Below are 19996 nucleotides of genomic sequence, written 5' to 3' on the forward strand. Positions count from 1 at the left end.
ACCGAGCTAGCTGAGCAGGTCTATATCACCTATATCTATACCTCTACACCGAGCTAGCTGAGCAGGTCTATATCACCTATATCTATACCTCTACACCGAGCTAGCTGAGCAGGTCTATATCATCTATATCTATACCTCTACACCGAGCTAGCTGAGCAGGTCTATATCACCTATATCTATACCTCTACACTGAGCAGGCTGAGTAGGTCTATATCATCTATATCTATACCTCTACACCGAGCTAGCTGAGCAGGTCTATATCACCTATATCTATACCTCTACACTGAGCTGGCTGAGCAGGTCTATTTCACCTATATCTATACCTAGAAACCAGTGCACACAGAGCTGGCTGAGCAGGTCTATATCAACTATATCTATACCTAGGAACTAGTCTACACAGAGCTGGCTGGACAGGTCTATATCCCCTATATCTATACCTCTACACTGAGCTGGCTGAGCAGGTCTATATCCCCTATATCTAAACCTAGGAACCAGTCTATACTGAGCTACCTGAACAGGTTTATATCACCTATATCTATACCGATATTTATATGCATTATTTTTCTTATTGCCAGCTCTACTTGGATCCCAACCTCATCGTTGCTGAGATGGACGCTACAGCTAACGATGTTCCGCTAGGCTACGATGTCCAAGGGTAAAACACCCTCTCACTCTCTCACTCACTCAACCATTCACTCACTCACTCACTCACTCACTCACTCACTGCTTACTCCTTATTGGCACTTTGATTTATGAAAAGAATGCCTAATCGTACAAATACTGCAATAATATGATCACAAGAGGTAAAGCTCTCTGGACAAAAGGTCCTTAAAGATCTCAGATCTGAGTGACCCTCATCACCCTGACCTATGACCCTCTGTGATCCCCCTGACCTCTGACCCCCGCTGCGAACCCCCTGACCTCTAGTGAACCCTAGTGACCTCTAGTGACCCCTGGTGACCCCTAGTGACTTCCAGACTGATTGCGTGTCTCTCCTTCTCTCCCTCTTTAGGTTTCCGACCATTTATTTTGCTCCGGTAGGAAAGAAGGATCAGCCCATTCGATATGAGGTAACACACTGACCCACGCACAAATACACACATCCACGCATGCACACTAATACGCACCATCATCATTACACTGTGTAGTGTAGTGTCCACTGTGTAGTGTAGTGTCCACTGTGTAGTGGAGTGTCCACTGTGTAGTGTAGTGTGTACTGTGGTTTGGGTTCCAGCCCCGTGGTTTGGGTTCCAGCCCCGTGGTTTGGGTTCCAGCCCCGTGGTTCGGGTTCCAGCCCCGTGGTTTGGGTTCCAGCCCCGTGGTTTGGGTTCCAGCCCCGTGGTTTGGGTTCCAGCCCTGTGGTTTGGGTTCCAGCCCCGTGGTTTGGGTTCCAGCCCCGTGGTTTGGGTTCCAGCCCCGTGGTTTGGGTTCCAGCCCCGTGGTTTGGGTTCCAGCCCCGTGGTTTGGGTTCCAGCCCCGTGGTTTGGTTTTCAGCCCCGTGGTTTGGGTTCCAGCCCCGTGGTTTGGTTTTCAGCCCCGTGGTTTGGGTTCCAGCCCCGTGGTTTGGGTTCCAGCCCCGTGGTTTGGGTTCTCAGTCCAGCGGTTCTTGTGCTTCCAGGGAACCCGGGAGGTGAGGGACTTCCTGAAGTTCCTGAAGAGGGAGTCCAGACGGCCGCTGGTGCTCAACGGAGTTCGGGAGGAGCTCTGACCGTCAGGACATGTTACCACGGCGACACGAACATCGGTTACCGTGGCCACACGAACACCAGGGCCGGTTGTTACGGCGAAGCTGCTGGACCAGAGCGCGACGGTTCGAACCGGACGCTGGCGGTGTCCGACAGCCGCACCTTCACCGGCAGCTCTACGACATTTATAATCCTGAACAAACCCCAAAGGGAGTCCTAACCCCTTAACCACACACTGAGGGACATGTCTGAACCCCTTAACCACACACTGAGGGACATGTCTGAACCCCTTAACCACACACTGAGGGACATGTCTGAACCCCTTAACCACACACTGAGGGACATGTCTGAACCCCTTAACCACACAGTGAGGGACACGTCCCCCTTAACCACACACTGAGGGACATGTCTGAACCCCTTAACCACACACTGAGGGACATGTCCCCCTTAACCACACACTGAGGGACATGTCTGAACCCCTTAACCACACAGTGAGGGACACGTCCCCCTTAACCACACACTGAGGGACATGTCTGAACCCCTTAACCACACACTGAGGGACATGTCTGAACCCCTTAACCACACAGTGAGGGACATGTCTGAACCCCTTAACCACACAGTGAGGGACACGTCTGAACCCCTTAACCACACAGTGAGGGACATGTCTGAACCCCTTAACCACACCCTGAGGGACATGTCTGAACCCCTTAACCACACAGTGAGGGACATGTCTGAACCCCTTAACCACACAGTGAGGGACATGCCTGAACCCCTTAACCACACAGTGAGGGACATGTCTGAACCCCTTAACCACACACTGAGGGACACGTCTGAACCCCTTAACCACACAGTGAGGGACATGTCTGAACCCCTTAACCACACAGTGAGGGACATGTCTGAACCCCTTAACCACACACTGAGGGACACGTCTGAACCCCTTAACCACACACTGAGGGACATGCCTCCCGTCTTTGTACTCCTCAGGGTTGTGACGTGACCATCTCTGTACGTTGAACCTCCTGCCCTCTGGTTTCCGTGGCGATTCTCCTCTGGACGCTCAGAGGTGATGGAGCGTCTCGAGCTCATCAGTGAACCGTTACAACGAGAGACAAACTCAATGTGCTACACCTGAATTATTTCACAACTAGATTCCGTTGTTGTTATTTATCCTTTTTATTTGATGTTATTTAATGGTTGTCACTTTTTTTTCTAAATAATGGTTTGTATTAATTATACGTAATTTATTTCTGCATTTATTTATATGATTGCAAACATTGTATGCACTTGTTTCAGAATGTGACTCGCATGAAATAAAGACTTTAATTATTTTATTCTCGTATAGTAAGTGAATACTTTGAGGTGCCAGCCATCACACACTCATCGCCTCCGGGTATAAGACAGAGAATGCCTGTCTGAAAGTGCATGTGTGAAGGGGCTACAAGTTAGTAGGCATGAGGCTTTCAGAATAAAGGCTCCGTCCCATCTGACTGGCTCTGCAACTGTGGGACGTGAACTAGCTAGCAAGGTATCAAGGTTTTGGGGGTGTCGATAGTAATGCTGCGTTCCAGTACACCCCCTTAGGCCGGACTTGAAAAGTCCGAAAAAACTCACATCCCCGACCTCAGCATGCACAAGATAGCTGCTCGGCACATCAACACTAGTGGAAGCTGTGGTAATGTACTGTTATGAGCAATTCTGTTTTATTTGTGTCTTATTAAATATCTTACCTACAGTAATGTTCAACTTCCTTTCATGGAGATGTTGCTACAGTGTTTGTATTTGCAAAATGCTGCATAATGCGTTGTCAACTCGCTTCCAATGGCTAACCTTGCTAGATGTGGTAACGTTACTGCTGCCTATTCTAATTGGCATCTTGGTTTTTTCCGACTGGTTGTACTGGAGCACGGTCGACGCAGTGGGAAGTCAATTCCTACCTCAGACTTCCGAGGTAACTGGAACGCAGCATTCGACTGGTAAACAAAAGAAGGGGCCTGCCAGCATGTTTTATGTGTAAAATGTAACAGCTTTAGAATGTGATTTTATTGATACAATTATTGAAATCACTATCGATCAGCATGGACTACAGATACGTCCAGGTCATTTTGAGCTCAGAGTTTGTTGAAATGTTACCCACTGTGCCTTTAACCCCATAACAATGGACTGCAGCATTGACTCAAGCCGATCGAATCATTTTTGTATTTCTTGATTTATGGGTTGTTACTGATATTAATGGGACTTCATTTTTGTATGAAATCAAATATTATGATGCGTCTGTACTCCAAGCAGCGAAGAATCATTCGGTTATATTCCTGCTGCGACACTTTTATACCGTTGACTGAGGAGCTTGTGCATAATTTTTCCTATTGGTGGAAGTCCCTGTCTGACAAGAATGTTCTCGCATCCCATTGGTCCGTGAGTGCTTGTCTCCCGCCCCTCCACCGGTCGCTCCTTCTTCTCGTGCTCCTGGAACCTTCCACACCGCGCGCCCTGTCAAGATGTACGGCCAGCAGGTTTTAGTGCTCAGTAAGTGACTTCTCTTTTAATACTCGCAATACGCAACGCTACTTGGTCGTTACTATAACACTACCGCTCAGTCGGGACTACAACCGGCCGTTCTGTTCCGTCCAATTCACGGTTTAGCCTCCTTAAGTCTTCTTACCGGTTAGCGTGAGACGCATGTGCTTCCTCCTGCTAGCAGAGGATGCTAAGCTACGCCCAGCTAGCCATCGTTTTGATTGAGGCTAGCCTGCTAAGCTACGCCCGGCTAGCCATCCTTATAGTTGAAGCTATAGCAGAGGATGCTAGGCTACGCCCAGCTAGCCATCGTTTTTGATTGAAGCTATCCTGCTATGCTACACCCGGCTAGCTATCCTCTTGTTTGGAGATTAATACCCAGCCTTACTGAACGGGGCAATAAAGTCTGAGCTCTAGGTTTTAAGAATTATGATCTGCCTTTCTGCTGTCATGTGGGGGTATATTTACAATCAGGGCGTTTAGCAGACGCTTTTATCCAAAGTGCCTTTATTTTAGAAGAAAGAAACGACCATATATGGTGGGTACAGTAAGGATGTTCATAGAATCGCAAGCACTAACCATCACTAGGTAAACCCAAAGACAATCCATGGACTATCTCTGTTGTCTCCCCGTAGACAACAGACATAGCTAGGAGAAGATGCTTCACAATAAGTGCGACATACAATAATTGGGTACATTAAGTGCGAGGACGCACAACATGCAACAAGAGGGACGGGGTGACTATGCAGAATCTAGGTTGTTACGTTAATGTTCTGCATATATATTGTATGCAAATAGTTTATTATTGAACTGTTCTTTTTTAGTTGCGCTGTGATGCCACATATTGTCCCTTGGAATTAAAATGTATTTATTATTATAACTTTTCTACTTCAGATCAGAACATCAAGAGGGAGTCTGGCAGGAAGGTGCAGACAGGCAACATCAATGCTGCTAAGGTGAGCCTACGCGTACATTAAACTACAAGAAGTGACCTTAGACCACCGACTGGTAACCAGGGCGATGAAGCCGGGAGCCAGACTGAAGCCTCATGGTTTAGTTGTCTTTGTAAGCAGCCCCGCCCTTCAGACCCCGGGCCAGCCAATCACAACCCTTTATTTCACATGGGTCAGGGTTGATATGATAGAGAGAAGAAGGCTGGCATGGATGTGTTCCATGTGTCGCCTGTTTAACGTTTTAGTGAATCTGTTCCTGACGTGTTAGTCAATTAGAGCTGTCCCAAACTATTAAACTAGCGATCATTTTTCAGTTAATCTACAATAGGTTTAGACGGCCTAGTGTCATTAATCTGCCTGTGCGCATGCTGTTTGTGTGTTCGTGTGTGTGTGTGTATATACGGTACTGAAACGCGTCTCCACGAATACTGTTGAATGATGGTAAAGCGCGCGGCACATGGAATACTTCTCCAGGAGTTATGCAGGTTCTCAGTGAACGACACTGAACGTAATACAACCTCTGTTGTCATCTTCAAGCCTAGCAGACAGAAAAATTGTCTTATTTGTTTAATATTCTATTCAGTGACACTGTGGTATAAATCACATGTCCGAGTTAAGCTAAACACTAAGTTGGTGCAGCTCTGTCAGAAACCGAGCTTAAGGGTGTTCAAATGATCATTCATTGCTGTCGTACTCGTATGGTATACCAGCTGGATTTTGCATAATCTGCAAATAACCGATCACTAGATGGGGTTAGTGTGACTAATTCTCTGACTTTTGAATAGCGTGGTCGTTTTTTTTTTTTTTGTTCCGTGCTAGTACTGCTGCTCGCGTACTTCTGCTTCCTGGCGCAATAGTGGTTTGATTTCTTCTTCTTCGATTGGCTACGAGCTCTCTGCTGGACTGGCGTGTGGGACAAGAGTTAATCTAGTTGTTTGGGGCAAAGCATCGATGCAAATTATTATTGTTAACGAATTTTATGTTTTTGTTGATGTGTCGTCCCAGCCCTATAGTGAATGTGTTTGACATGTTAGTGATTGTGTTCCTGACGTGTTGACATGTTAGTGTTTGTGTTCCTGACATGTTAGTGTTTGTGTTCCTGACATGTTAGTGTTTGTGTTCCTGACATGTTAGTGTTTGTGTTCCTGACGTGTTGACATGTTGGTGACTGTGTCCCTGACATGTTGGTGACTGTGTCCCTGACATGTTGGTGACTGTGTCCCTGACATGTTGGTGACTGTGTCCCTGACATGTTGGTGACTGTGTCCCTGACATGTTGGTGAATGTGTCCCTGACATGTTAGTGAATGTCTGTATTCTTGCTGTGGACTTTGTATCGCGGTCCTCATGACTCTAATGCGTCTTGTCTTGTTCTCCAGACCATAGCCGATGTCATCCGGACCTGTCTGGGCCCGCGGGCCATGATGAAGGTAACTCCCACGACCCCCAGAAATATATGGACCATCACTTTACCGCTCAATAAGGAACTATCAATTTATTTGACAGAAATGCCTTCAGGTTGTACTGGCCGTGAATAAATTCACAGCCTGCTATAAAATCCATTTGTCTTGGACAGTGTTATTGACTCTATGCCTAATGCCATCTAACCCCTGACCCTAACCCCTGACCGTAACCCCTGACCGTAACCCCTGACCGTAACCCCTGACCGTAACCCCTGACCCTACCACCTGACCCTACCACCTGACCCTACCACCTGACCCTACCCCCTGACCCTACCCCCTGACCCTAACCCCTGACCCTACCACCTGACCCTAACCCCTGACCCTAACCCCTGACCCTACCACCTGACCCTACCACCTTACCCTAACCCTACCACCTAACCCACCCACCTTACCCTAACCCTACCATCTAACCCTACCACCTAACCCTACCACCTAACCCTACCACCTAACCCTACCACCTAACCCTACCACCTTACCCTAACCCTACCACCTAACCCTAACCCTACCATCTAACCCTAACCCAGATGCTGCTGGACCCCATGGGAGGCATCGTCATGACCAACGACGGCAACGCCATCCTGAGAGAGGTGAGCCTTCACCTCATTGGTTACCTTCTAATGCAGGGAAATGGCTTTGTGTGTTTGGGACATGAACTGTCCACTCTAAATCACCTCTTTGCTGAATAGCCTACCATGCTTTAAGTTGCAACGATGTAGGCTATTAAACTGAGGTATAGTAACAGAACTCAAGACATAAATAAACTTAACATAATAGAGCTTAAACTGACATAACATGGATTCTATATTACATGTTAAAATAGATTTAAAGGTGACCTATTGTACCACCAGGTGTCAGTGTGACATCACAAGTGGGTGTGTCCACCTAGATGTATGACGGATATTGCTGTTGTCCACTGGGTAGGCTGTTGACTGATCTAGGTAGACACGCCCACTTTTGATGTCAGAAGAAGCATTTTTTTCAAAAAGGCTTGTAACGGCTAATCACACTCGCACCTTGTGGTATATAATATGTCAACTTTAACATGGGTATTCATTAGGGCTGGCTAAAGATATCGATTCATCAATGCAATGCAATTTATTTGTTCTCGATTAAATTTAGATTCAGAATTTTTTTGAAATCTATTATTTCCATTTAAAAAAAAAAAATTAAGCATACTCAGTCATTGTAATCTAGAAGCGAGTATGCCTATATGTACATGCCCTTTTACATTTGTCCATGTTATGATTGTTACTTTCATGCTGCAAGTTTAGCTCAGGAACAATACTTTACAATGGTGTATTCCCTTTATTCTAGTTGAAGCACAATGAAATGGTTAATTCATTTTGAAATAGTTCATTCTAAATAATATTTTGGTATTTTGGTCATCTGTACGTCTATTGAATCGATATCGAATCGAATCAAGAACTAAAGAATTGAATTGTGCGGTACCTGGCAATACCCAGCCCTAGTAGTCATTGCTTGCACCCTAAAAAGCGCCTAAAAACGAGTCCTCGTTGAAATGGAGGTGTCTTTGACACGAGTTCTGTGGTGACGTCAAGGCTGGAGGCATGTGTTGTGCAGGCCCACCTGAGAAGGCAAGGGGATGCTTAATAACTGGTTTCCATGGTAACAGATCCAGGTGCAGCATCCCGCGGCCAAGTCCATGATCGAGATCAGCCGCACCCAGGATGAGGAGGTTGGGGACGGGACCACATCGGTCATCATCCTGGGTAATGCCGAGTACACCACGAGACCACTGCTGCTGCTACTACTAACTATATTACCACTGCTGCTACTGTTGGAATACCACTAACTATATTACCAGTGCTGCTACTGTTGGAATACCACTAACTATATTACCAGTGTTTCCCCCAGTACCGTATGTTTAAGGCGGCCGCCTTAAGTAATGGTCCCGCCTTGACTATCAATGTATAAAAAACATTGGTAGTCGCCGTATAACAAAGTACAAAACTCTCGTAGGGAAAGAAAACATACTTCCATCAGGTACAAAAAATAAAGATGAATAATGCATCGGTAATACTGTTCACAACAATAGTGGTGCCATGAAGCTTTTTGAATGGAGATGAAACGGCGGCATCAGGTGGTTGTCTATATATTATTGCGAACTGAAACCCTCACAAAGACCGCAGGGCACGAGACCCCCCCCCCCCCCCCCCCTTCCAAGACATTTTCTGGGGGAAACACTGATTACTACTGTGAATGATGAGGGGGTGATGATGATGATGATGGTGTGTGTTGATGATGGTGTGTTGTTGATGTTGGTGTGTGTCGGTGTGTGTCGATGTTGGTGTGTGTGTTGTTGATGGATTGTGATGGTGTGTGTTGGTGATGGTGTGTGTTTGTGATGGTGTGTGTTGATGATGGTGTGTGTTGATGTTGGTGTGTGTTGTTGGTGTGTGTCGATGTTGGTGTGTGTGTTGTTGATGGATTGTGATGGTGTGTGTTGGTGATGGTGTGTGTTGATGTTGGTGTGTGTTGTTGATGTTGATGTTGGTGTGTGTTGTTGATGGTTTTGTGATGGTGTGTGTTGATGGATTGTGATGGTGTGTGTTGATGATGGTGTGTGTTGATGTTGGTGTGTGTTGATGATGAATGTGTGTTGCAGCTGGGGAGATGCTGTCGGTGGCTGAGCAGTTCCTGGAGCAGCAGATGCATCCCACAGTGATCATCGGAGCCTACCGCCACGCCCTGGAAGACATGCTGGAGGCCCTCCGAGAGATCAGGTACCCCGGGACTACTGCTGGGATGAAGGGGGTTGAAGATGGGTTTGATAAAGGGGTTCAGGTGTGATAAAGGACGGTAACAGATAAAGAACACACCGGTTTAGGACTGAATAGCCTTGATAATGGGTCGGTAGTGACGGGGTCTCAGTCTAGTGTACTGACGGAGGTGGTGACGGGGTCTCAGACTAGTGTACTGACGGAGGTAGTGACGGGGTCTCAGACTAGTGTACTGACGGAGGTGGTGAGGGTGTCTCAGTCTAGTGTACTGACGGAGGTGGTGACGGGGTCTCAGTCTAGTGTACTGACGGAGGTGGTGACGGGGTCTCAGACTAGTGTACTGACGGAGGTAGTGACGGGGTCTCAGACTAGTGTACTGACGGAGGTGGTGACGGGGTCTCAGACTAGTGTACTGACGGAGGTAGTGACGGTGTCTCAGTCTAGTGTACTGACGGAGGTAGTGACGGGGTCTCAGACTGTAGTGTACTGACGGAGGTGGTGACGGGGTCTCAGACTAGTGTACTGACGGAGGTGGTGAGGGTGTCTCAGTCTAGTGTACTGACGGAGGTGGTGACGGAGTCTCAGACTGTAGTGTACTGACGGAGGTGGTGAGGGTGTCTCAGTCTAGTGTACTGACGGAGGTGGTGAGGGTCTCAGTCTAGTGTACTGACGGAGGTGGTGAGGGTGTCTCAGTCTAGTGTACTGACGGAGGTGGTGAGGGTGTCTCAGTCTAGTGTACTGACGGAGGTGGTGAGGGTGTCTCAGTCTAGTGTACTGACGGAGGTGGTGAGGGTGTCTCAGTCTAGTGTACTGACGGAGGTGGTGAGGGTGTCTCAGTCTAGTGTACTGACGGAGGTGGTGAGGGTCTCAGTCTAGTGTACTGACGGAGGTGGTGAGGGTGTCTCAGTCTAGTGTACTGACGGAGGTGGTGAGGGTGTCTCAGTCTAGTGTACTGACGGAGGTGGTGAGGGTGTCTCAGTCTAGTGTACTGACGGAGGTGGTGACGGTGTCTCAGACCGTAGTGTACTGACGGAGGTGGTGACGGTGTCTCAGTCTAGTGTACTGACGGAGGTGGTGAGGGTGTCTCAGTCTAGTGTACTGACGGAGGTGGTAAGGGTGTCTCAGTCTAGTGTACTGACGGAGGTGGTGAGGGTGTCTCAGTCTAGTGTACTGACGGAGGTGGTGAGGGTGTCTCAGTCTAGTGTACTGACGGAGGTGGTGAGGGTGTCTCAGTCTAGTGTACTGACGGAGGTGGTGAGGGCGTCTCAGTCTAGTGTACTGACGGAGGTGGTGAGGGCGTCTCAGACTAGTGTACTGACGGAGGTGGTGAGGGTGTCTCAGTCTAGTGTACTGACGGAGGTGGTGAGGGCGTCTCAGACTAGTGTACTGACGGAGGTGGTGAGGGCGTCTCAGTCTAGTGTACTGACGGAGGTGGTGAGGGTGTCTCAGACCGTAGTGTACTGACGGAGGTGGTGAGGGTGTCTCAGTCTAGTGTACTGACGGAGGTGCTGACGGTGTCCCCCTCAGTGTCCCCGTAGACCTCACGGACCGCTCCGTCATGCTGAAGATCATCAACTCGGCCATCAACACCAAGGCGCTGAGCCGCTGGTCCGACATGGCCTGCAACATCGCCCTGGACGCCGTCAAGATCGTGGAGCTGGAGGAGAACGGCCGCAAGGAGATCGACATCAAGAAGTACGCCAAAGTGGAAAAGGTAAGGCCCCCCTGTAAGGCCCCCCTGTAAGGCCCCCCTGTAAGGCCCCCCCAGTAAAGCCCCCCAGTAAGGCCCCCCTGTAAGGCCCCCCTGTAAGGCCCCCCTGTAAGGCCCCCCCTGTAAGGCCCCCCAGTAAGGCCCCCCCTGTAAGGCCCCCCCTGTAAGGCCCCCCTGTAAGGCCCCCCTGTAAGGCCCCCCTGTAAGGCCCCCCCTGTAAGGCCCCCCCTGTAAGGCCCCCCCTGTAAGGCCCCCCCAGTAAGGCCCCCCCTGTAAGGCCCCCCTGTAAGGCCCCCCTGTAAGGCCCCCCAGTAAGGCCCCCCTGTAAGGCCCCCCTGTAAGGCCCCCCTGTAAGGCCCCCCTGTAAGGCCCCCCTGCGGAGCGACGACCATGTTTAAAATGGTAATCTAATATTTATGTTTTTTGGAACTTTTTTCTTTGGAAGTGCAAGTTTCAATCTGGTTTTTACGGTAGCGGCAGCCAAGTGGGAGATGTGTTTACCTATTTCGACATTTAATCTTTGTTATTAAACTGCTGCTGTACTACCGCTACAGTAGTGGTTAGAGTTAGTAATTTGTCTCGGGTTACACTAACGTGTGTTGGTCACACTATCATGTGGTGTGTTCTCAGGCCACACTAACATGTGTAGGTCCCACTGACGTGCGGCGGTCCCACTGACGTGCGGCGGTCCCACTAACATGCGGTGTGTCTCAGGTTCCAGGGGGGATCATCGATGACTCCTGCGTGCTCAGAGGCGTGATGGTCAACAAAGACGTCACTCACCCCAGGATGAAGCGTCTCATCAAGAACCCCAGGATCATCCTCCTGGACTGTTCTCTGGAGTACAAGAAGGGGGAGAGCCAGGTACGGGCACCAGCTGGTACTGTGGTACCAGCACGACCTGGTACTGTGTACCGTTATACTAGCACTACATGGTCAACGCACAGTTCTCTGGTACCAGTACTACATGGTACTGTGTACTCTGGTACCAGTACTACATGGTCAACACTAGGGATGGGGATCGAAACCCGGTTATATCAAGGACCCGGTTCCACTTTTTTCAAAACCCGAAAATCATTAACGTTTGGGCTTATCGATACCACTATCGAGTCCCGTCGTTCATTTATTATTATTTTTGTAACGTAACGTTGTGTCCCTCAAGTCGCGTCACGGCATTTAAATCAAATCAATCCAATCACTGCAGCGTGTCCACCAATGTTTTTGAATGGAATTGTAAGCAAACGGGTATTACAAGTAAAACAAGTTGTAAAATCGGTGTTGTAATCAGCAGCATACAAGCTAGTTATCTTCCAAAGTAAAAAACGTTCAGATGTGCTGTGTGATGATGTGTTGAGGTTGGCTCAGTAAAACGACTGTTAGGTTATCATGGTGCGTTCAAATGTAACGTAGAGAAACGGTAAATTGAGTTTTTGGTGAGAAACATTCGTAATACTGTATTACTCGTGTTTCTGTATTACTAATACAGTTGTATAGTGCTCTAATCATTTTAGTTTATATGACAAACTACTGATGTCAATATTTATTAAGAATTACATATTTAATTTAAAATGCAAATATTCTTTCCTAAATATTTTCCTCATCACTAAAAACGCTTCGTATTTCCAACAATTAATAGAAGAGTATTGATAGTGGTATCGATAAAGACTCGGATCATTAAGGAGTATCGAAAATGGTATCGATATCAATAAATATTAATGATCCGCATCCCTAGACAACGCACAGTTCTCTGGTACCAGTACTACATGGTACTGTGTACTCTGGTACCAGTACTACATGGTCAACGCACAGTTCTCTGGTACCAGCACTACATGGTACTGTGTACTCTGGTACCAGTACTACATGGTCAACGCACAGTTCTCTGGTACCAGTACTACAGGGTACTGTGTACTCTGGTACCAGTACTACATGGTGGTACTACAAACTCGTAACCAGTAAAACCTTCGTCTCCCTGCAGACTGACATCGAGATCAGCCGTGAGGAAGACTTCTCCCGGATCCTGCAGATGGAGGAAGAGTACATCCAGCAGATCTGTGGAGACATCGTCAGGATGAAACCCGACCTGGTGTTCACCGAGAAGGGCGTCTCCGGTACTGAAACAAATATTAATACATGTTAATGTACCCAGAAGGGCGTCTCCGGTACTGAAACAAATATTAATACATGTTAATGTATATTAATGTACCTAGAGGGCGTCTCCGGTACTGAAACAAATATTAATACATGTTAATGTATATGAATGTACCTAGAGGGCGTCTCCGGTACTGAAACAAATATTAATACATGTTAATGGATATTAATGTACCCAGAGGGCGTCTCAGGTTCTGAAACAAATATTAATACATGTTAATGGATATTAATGTACCTAGAGGGCGTCTCAGGTACTGAAACAAATATTAATACATGTTAATGGATATTAATGTACCTAGAGGGCGTCTCCGGTACTGAAACAAATATTAATACATGTTAATGTATATTATTGTAACCCGAAGGGCGTCTCTATCCCATTCCCCGTGTACAGCAATGCTACTGCAGATGCTACACAATTAAGTAATAAGAGTAAATGCAATGTAGATTAAGTGCGTACATTAAGTGCCAGGACGTTCAGCATGCAATGGTGGCGGGAGGGCCTGGGTCGCTGTGCAGAGTCCAGGTGACCTCTGTTATTGTAGCGAGGAGCGCGGCTCCGGCTTTAACTAGTTTGAACTGACCCATGTCCTCCCAGACCTGGCGCAGCACTACCTGGTGAAGGCCAACATCACGGCCATCCGCCGGGTCCGGAAGACAGACAACAACCGCATCGCCAGGTAGCTTCAGCCAACCTCCACCCACTGAGTCATACACCACCCGCCCGTACCTCCACCCACTGACGCATACACCACACGCCCCGTACCTCCACCCACTGAGTCGTACACCACCCGCCCGTACCTCCACCCACTGAGGCGTACACCACACGCCCCGTACCTCCACCCACTGACGCATACACCACCCGGCCCGTACCTCCACCCACTGACTCATACACCACCCGGCCCGTACCTCCACCCACTGACTCATACACCACCCGGCCCGTACCTCCACCCACTGACTCATACACCACCCGGCCCGTACCTTCACCCACTGACTCATACACCACCCGGCCCGTACCTCCACCCACTGACGCATACACCACACGCCCCGTACCTCCACCCACTGACGCATACACCACACGCCCCGTACCTCCACCCACTGACTCATACACCACCCGCCCCGTACCTCCACCCACTGACTCATACACCACCCGGGCCGTACCTCCACCCACTGACTCATACACCACCCGGCCCGTACCTCCACCCACTGAGTCATACACCACACGCCCCGTACCTCCACCCACTGAGTCATACACCACACGCCCCGTACCTCCACCCACTGACGCATACACGCCCCCCCCCGTACCTCAAACAACCAACTCGTACACCCCCTGACACGCGTCCCTGACGCTTACACCACCCGTCCTCGCGCCCTAGCCTCCACCCGCTGACGGTCTGTCTCTTCCTCAGGGCGTGCGGGGCGCGCATCGCCAGCCGGACAGACGAGCTCCGCGAGGAGGACGTCGGGACGGGAGCCGGGCTCTTCGAGGTCAAGAAGATCGGAGACGAGTATTTCACCTTCGTCACCGAATGCAAAGACCCCAAGGCCTGCACCATCCTGCTGAGAGGGGCGAGCAAGGAGATCCTCGCGGTGAGCGGCGTGCAGTGATCCCTTCAGGGAGCTCTGTCTGTCTGAGGTTCAGTGATCCCTTCAGGGAGCTCTGTCTGTCTGAGGTTCAGTGATCCCTTCAGGGAGCTCTGTCTGAGGTTCAGTGATCCCTTCAGGGAGCTCTGTCTGTCTGAGGTTCAGTGATCCCTTCAGGGAGCTCTGTCTGTCTGAGGTTCAGTGATCCCTTCAGGGAGCTCTGTCTGTCTGAGGTTCAGTGATCCCTTCAGGGAGCTCTGTCTGTCTGAGGTTCAGTGATCCCTTCAGGGAGCTCTGTCTGTCTGAGGTTCAGTGATCCCTTCAGGGAGCTCTGTCTGTCTGAGGTTCAGTGATCCCTTCAGGGAGCTCTGTCTGTCTGTGGTTCAGTGATCCCTTCAGAGAGCTGTCTGTCTGAGGTTCAGTGATCCCTTCAGGGAGCTCTGTCTGAGGTTCAGTGATCCCTTCAGGGAGCTCTGTCTGTCTGAGGTTCAGTGATCCCTTCAGGGAGCTCTGTCTGTCTGAGGTTCAGGGAGCTCTGTCTGTCTGAGGTTCAGTGATCCCTTCAGGGAGCTCTGTCTGTCTGAGGTTCAGTGATCCCTTCAGGGAGCTCCGTCTGTCTGAGGTTCAGTGATCCCTTCAGGGAGCTCTGTCTGAGGTTCAGTGATCCCTTCAGGGAGCTCTGTCTGAGGTTCAGTGATCCCTTCAGGGAGCTCTGTCTGACGTTCAGTGATCCCTTCAGGGAGCTCTGTCTGAGGTTCAGTGATCCCTTCAGGGAGCTCTGTCTGAGGTTCAGTGATCCCTTCAGGGAGCTCTGTCTGACGTTCAGTGATCCCTTCAGGGAGCTCTGTCTGACGTTCAGTGATCCCTTCAGGGAGCTCTGTCTGACGTTCAGTGATCCCTTCAGGGAGCTCTGACGTTCAGTGATCCCTTCAGGGAGCTCTGTCTGAGGTTCAGTGATCCCTTCAGGGAGCTCTGTCTGTCTGAGGTTCAGTGATCCCTTCAGGGAGTTCTGTCGGTCTGCAGGAGGCCATTGGAGGTTGAGGGTGGTGTATACTCTGAGGGTGGTGTATACTGTTGAGGGTGGTGTATACTGTTGAGGGTGGTGTATACTGTTGAGGGTGGTGTGTAACCTGAGGGTGGTGTGTAACCTGAGGGTGGTGTGTAACCTGAGGGTGGTGTGTAACCTGAGGGTGGTGTTTGCGTGCAGGAGGTGGAGAGGAACCTGCAGGACGCCATGCAGGTGTGCCGCAACGTGCTGCTGGACCCCTTCCTGCTGCCGGGGGGCGGGGCCGTGGAGATGGCGGTGTCCAAGCGCCTGACGGAGCGCTCCCGGGCGCTGACGGGCGTGGAGCAGTGGCCGTACCGCGCCGTGGCCACCGCCCTGGAGGTCCTCCCCAGGACCCTCATCCAGAACTGTGGCGCCTCCACCATCCGGGTCCTGACCTCTCTCCGGGTACGCCACCTCCCCCTCACACCGTCGCCCCCCCCCCCCCCCCCCCCCCCCCCCCCCCAGTAGTCAGTTCAATGCATGTTGAACTGACTACACTCTCTGCGTTATGCATCCCATGTGCTGTTGTTAGTCACGCAGAATAAACCATCAATAAATTCCGTCATCTTTATTTTGTGATGACGGAATCACGGTCCTGTGTGTCTTTTGGATCGGGGGTTGAGTGTGTCGGGGGTTGATGTTGAGTGTGACGGGGTTGATGTCGGGGTTGATGTTGAGTGTTTGTCTCCAGGCTAAACACACGGAGGAGAACAGCACCTCCTGGGGCGTGAACGGAGAGACCGGGACTCTGGCCGACATGTCTGCTCTGGGCATCGTGGAGCCGCTGGCCGTCAAGGCCCAGACCTACAAGACTGCTGTGGAGGTACTGACCCCTACCCCGAGTACTGACCCCTTCCCCCGAGTACTGACCCCTACCATGAGTACTGACCCCTACCCCGAGGACTGACCCCTACCCCGAGGACTGACCCCTACCCCGAGTACTGACCCCTACCCCGAGGACTGACCCCAACCCTAGTACTGACCCCTACCCCAAGTACTGACCCCTACCCCAAGTACTGACCCCCATCGTACCCCCAAAGCCAGATGGCACTACTGACTAACCCAGTCTCCCTGTTAACGTGTGACTCACTTTTCTCCCTGAGGATAATGACTCCCACCCCCCCGTCCCCCCCGTCTGAGGACGGCAGTGATCTAAAACCTTCCTGTCTCTCTCAGACTGCCATCCTGTTGCTGCGTATCGATGACATCGTCTCTGGCCACAAGAAGAAGGGCGACGATCAGAGTGGAGGACCAGGAGCTGAGTAGACCAGGAGCTGAGTAGACCAGGAGCTGAGTAGACCAGGAGCTGAGTAGACCAGGAGCTGAGTAGACCAGGAGCTGAGTAGACCAGGAGCTGAGTAGTCCAGGAGCTGAGGAGGACTGTTCTGTCCAGCCGTTACTGATGAAACTCCTCTTTAACCCCGTTGTTAATGTTGTCCATTAAAGATGTTGAAACTAAGAAGCTCTCCTCTGCTCCTTCTTCTGCCCATGGTTAACGGTATCGTATGCAACCCGCGGTATCGTACGGTATACTCTGTATCGTACGGTATACTCTGTATCGTACGGTATACTCTGTATCGTACGGTATACTCTGTATCGTACGCTCTCCGTGGTATCGTACGGTATACTCTGTATCGTACGGTATACTCTGTATCGTACGCTCTCCGTGGTATCGTACGGTATACTCTGTATCGTACGGTATACTCGGTATCGTATGCTCTCCGCGGTATCGTGCGCTCTCCGCGGTATCGTACGGTCTACTCTGTATCGTACGCTCTCCGCGGTATCGTACGGTATATTCTGTATCGTACGGTATATTCTGTATCGTACGGTATACTCTGTATCGTACGGTATACTCTGTATCATACGCTCTCCGCGGTATCGTACGGTATACTCTGTATCGTACGGTATACTCGGTATCGTACGCTCTCCGCGGTATCAGACGCTGAGGATCCATTATTGGAGTCAGTGGGAGATTACATTTCTACCTTAAATAAATTGTATGTTTTTGCACCTTGTGCATTATCAGTTGGTAGTTTTAAAAGGCCATAGCGCAACATCTGCCGAATACCTGGGTCAATATTTGATGCCAGTAGACTCGGCTAAGATATAGTAGAGGTAGGTTTAGGAAAAATCTCAATGAACGTATAATTGACATTACAACCTAAAGTAGATATCTTGAGAACCCATTCTAACATTTTGACACACCTCTATTGAAATGTTAGGGTAAATATAAGGGAGGGTAATGGCTAGACTCAAATCTGCCGGCGATTTGGGTTTGCCCCGCAGAATGGTCTGGAGAAGAGCAATACATTTCTTTCTAGTTACGGTAATTTTTTGCAGGAGCCAATCAAAAAGCTGGCTTTTCCCCTTGGTGCGCTATTGGCTCGTTAAACCAATGATGACAGGGAAGCGACAGCAAGCAGACGATGGTTATAGTCATTTGAACTAGGCCCATTGATCACGCCTCTTTTGCTGAAGAAAATGACAGCAGCTTCCCCAGACCAACGTGCAATCTACGATTGAGCTTGGTCTGGCAATAGCCCAATAATCTGAATTGCACCCTATGGCCACCAGATGGCGATTTAGACCTCAGTGAGTTAATATGGCGTTTGTATAGTTAACCTAATATGCTTAAACAATATTTACTTGTATTAAAAGTACCAGTGATTTCTAAAGATAAAAATATTTTAAGATGTAGCAAGGTTAAGTTAAAGGCCAAAGAACCCAAGTAAAATGCTTAGGTGCTTATAATTTACTTTCATTTCATGTAATAAAATAAATGGTGCGACTGAGATTTCTTATTGTTGGCACTGCTTCATATAGTAGGTCTGGGCATCGCCAACAGGCTTTCAAGTGTCACTGAAACAGTTTGTTTTGAAGATGTGGCATTAATATGAATCGGACAGGGGAACGTGCATTGTGATGTACATTATTTCAGTCTGTGGTTTATTTAGACGACATGATTCAAGCAGTATGAATCATCAGTATGTCTTTGGACCACACGTATGAAGTGCTAACACCTGTTGAATGGTTTCTTCTCCACATAGTGGTCCACACAACACAATATAAAGTTTTAGTATAGGCTACGTGAACCTCCTAAGATGGGGCAATTTTATTGGATCTAATTGTGGAGTGTTTATGTGTTGTGTATATACAAAAACAATTATTCACCTCAGCATCTGTGTATACTGGGGAATAGCCCCAGAGACCGAAGATGGAGGGGCGGCCATTCCCCACTATTCACTTCGCTTTCGGCAAATAATTGTTAATTTTGATTTTAAGATAAACTTGCCTCTTTGCCATTTCTGCCCAAGTCAAGACAGACCGAAGGTTTACCTGGGTAAATTAAAACCTGTAGGCTTGGTTTATTGACGAATCGGCCCATGTCCAAAATGAATTCTTATCAGTGTTTCGAGAGATGCTTCATGAAACACTTCCATAACTCCTTTACCCTTTCTCGGAATAAACCACGTGTTGAACATTATCACTCTCCGAGTGATACTGAGCCCGTATCAAAGTTACCACAAAGAATTAAATTAGGCTAGTTTTTCTTAATCTGCTCAATTTCCATTCTGGCAAGGAATCGTACCTGGCACAGTGATGAGGGCGGTCCTTGGGACAGAAACTGGTATGTTGAGCATTTGCGGTCGTAAATGCTTAAAACCAAGAGCCATTGAAACCTGTTTTTCTGGAAACTGGCCAAATGCCAGAGTTTGCCTCAAGTAGGCTATCAAGTATCAAGTACTTGTAGTTGTACTTGATACGCTGGTATTTACAATCAGTCCATTAAATAGACGGATGGACAGAGTTAAACATGTTCTAGGGTTACTTGTTTATAAGAATAAAGGGAATATTGAGGCTCAGTGGTTAACGGTATCGTACGCTGTCCCCGGTATCGCACGCTGTCCAGGGTATCGTACACTGTCCACGGTATTGTACGGTATACTCTGTCGTACACTTCTCGGTATCGTACGCTATCTACGGTAGCATACGTTATTCGCGGTATCGTATGCTATCCAACGCTGAGGTACTATTATTGGAGTCCGAGTCTGGGACATTAGATTTCTACCTTAAATAAATTGTCTGGTTTTGCACCTTGTGCATTATCAGTTGATAGTAATATAGTTCTATAAGGCCATAGCGCAACCTC

At 48.9% G+C, this 19996-nt stretch overlaps 2 protein-coding genes across 2 annotated transcripts in view; both read left to right on the forward strand.

Moving 5' to 3' along the window:
- Nucleotides 1-3336, forward strand: part of LOC130375600 (protein disulfide-isomerase A3-like) — a 12308-nt gene extending 8972 nt beyond the window's left edge. The window contains exons 11-13 of the mRNA XM_056582622.1: nucleotides 576-655; nucleotides 1013-1070; nucleotides 1619-3336. Of these exons, the coding sequence (XP_056438597.1) occupies nucleotides 576-655; nucleotides 1013-1070; nucleotides 1619-1708 (228 nt within the window). The 3' untranslated portion in view covers nucleotides 1709-3336. The remainder of the gene's footprint in view (nucleotides 1-575; nucleotides 656-1012; nucleotides 1071-1618) is intronic.
- A 764-nt stretch (nucleotides 3337-4100) lies between these two features.
- On the forward strand, nucleotides 4101-17305 carry cct3 (chaperonin containing TCP1, subunit 3 (gamma)). Its single transcript, XM_056582617.1, has 14 exons — nucleotides 4101-4208; nucleotides 5094-5155; nucleotides 6531-6581; nucleotides 7139-7201; nucleotides 8248-8344; nucleotides 9241-9358; nucleotides 10883-11069; nucleotides 11781-11930; nucleotides 13042-13174; nucleotides 13810-13891; nucleotides 14621-14801; nucleotides 16003-16248; nucleotides 16535-16666; nucleotides 17020-17305. Exons 1-14 carry the CDS (start codon nucleotides 4181-4183, stop codon nucleotides 17107-17109), a joined length of 1620 nt encoding a protein of 539 aa, XP_056438592.1. The 5' UTR covers nucleotides 4101-4180; the 3' UTR covers nucleotides 17110-17305.
- The last annotated feature ends 2691 nt before the right edge of the window (nucleotides 17306-19996 follow it).

The sequence above is a fragment of the Gadus chalcogrammus genome, chromosome 22 (genome assembly GCF_026213295.1).
Source record: "Gadus chalcogrammus isolate NIFS_2021 chromosome 22, NIFS_Gcha_1.0, whole genome shotgun sequence".
In the NCBI taxonomy this organism is placed as follows: Eukaryota; Metazoa; Chordata; class Actinopteri; order Gadiformes; family Gadidae; genus Gadus; species Gadus chalcogrammus.

Coding starts and splice junctions, on each gene's coding strand:
- cct3 (XM_056582617.1), top strand. CDS start 4,181: ATGTACGGCCAGCAGGTTTTAGTGCTCA. Junction 14,802..16,002: donor CGAGCAAGGAGATCCTCGCG/GTGAGCGGCGTG, acceptor GTTTGCGTGCAG/GAGGTGGAGAGGAACCTGCA. Junction 16,667..17,019: donor CCTACAAGACTGCTGTGGAG/GTACTGACCCCT, acceptor TGTCTCTCTCAG/ACTGCCATCCTGTTGCTGCG.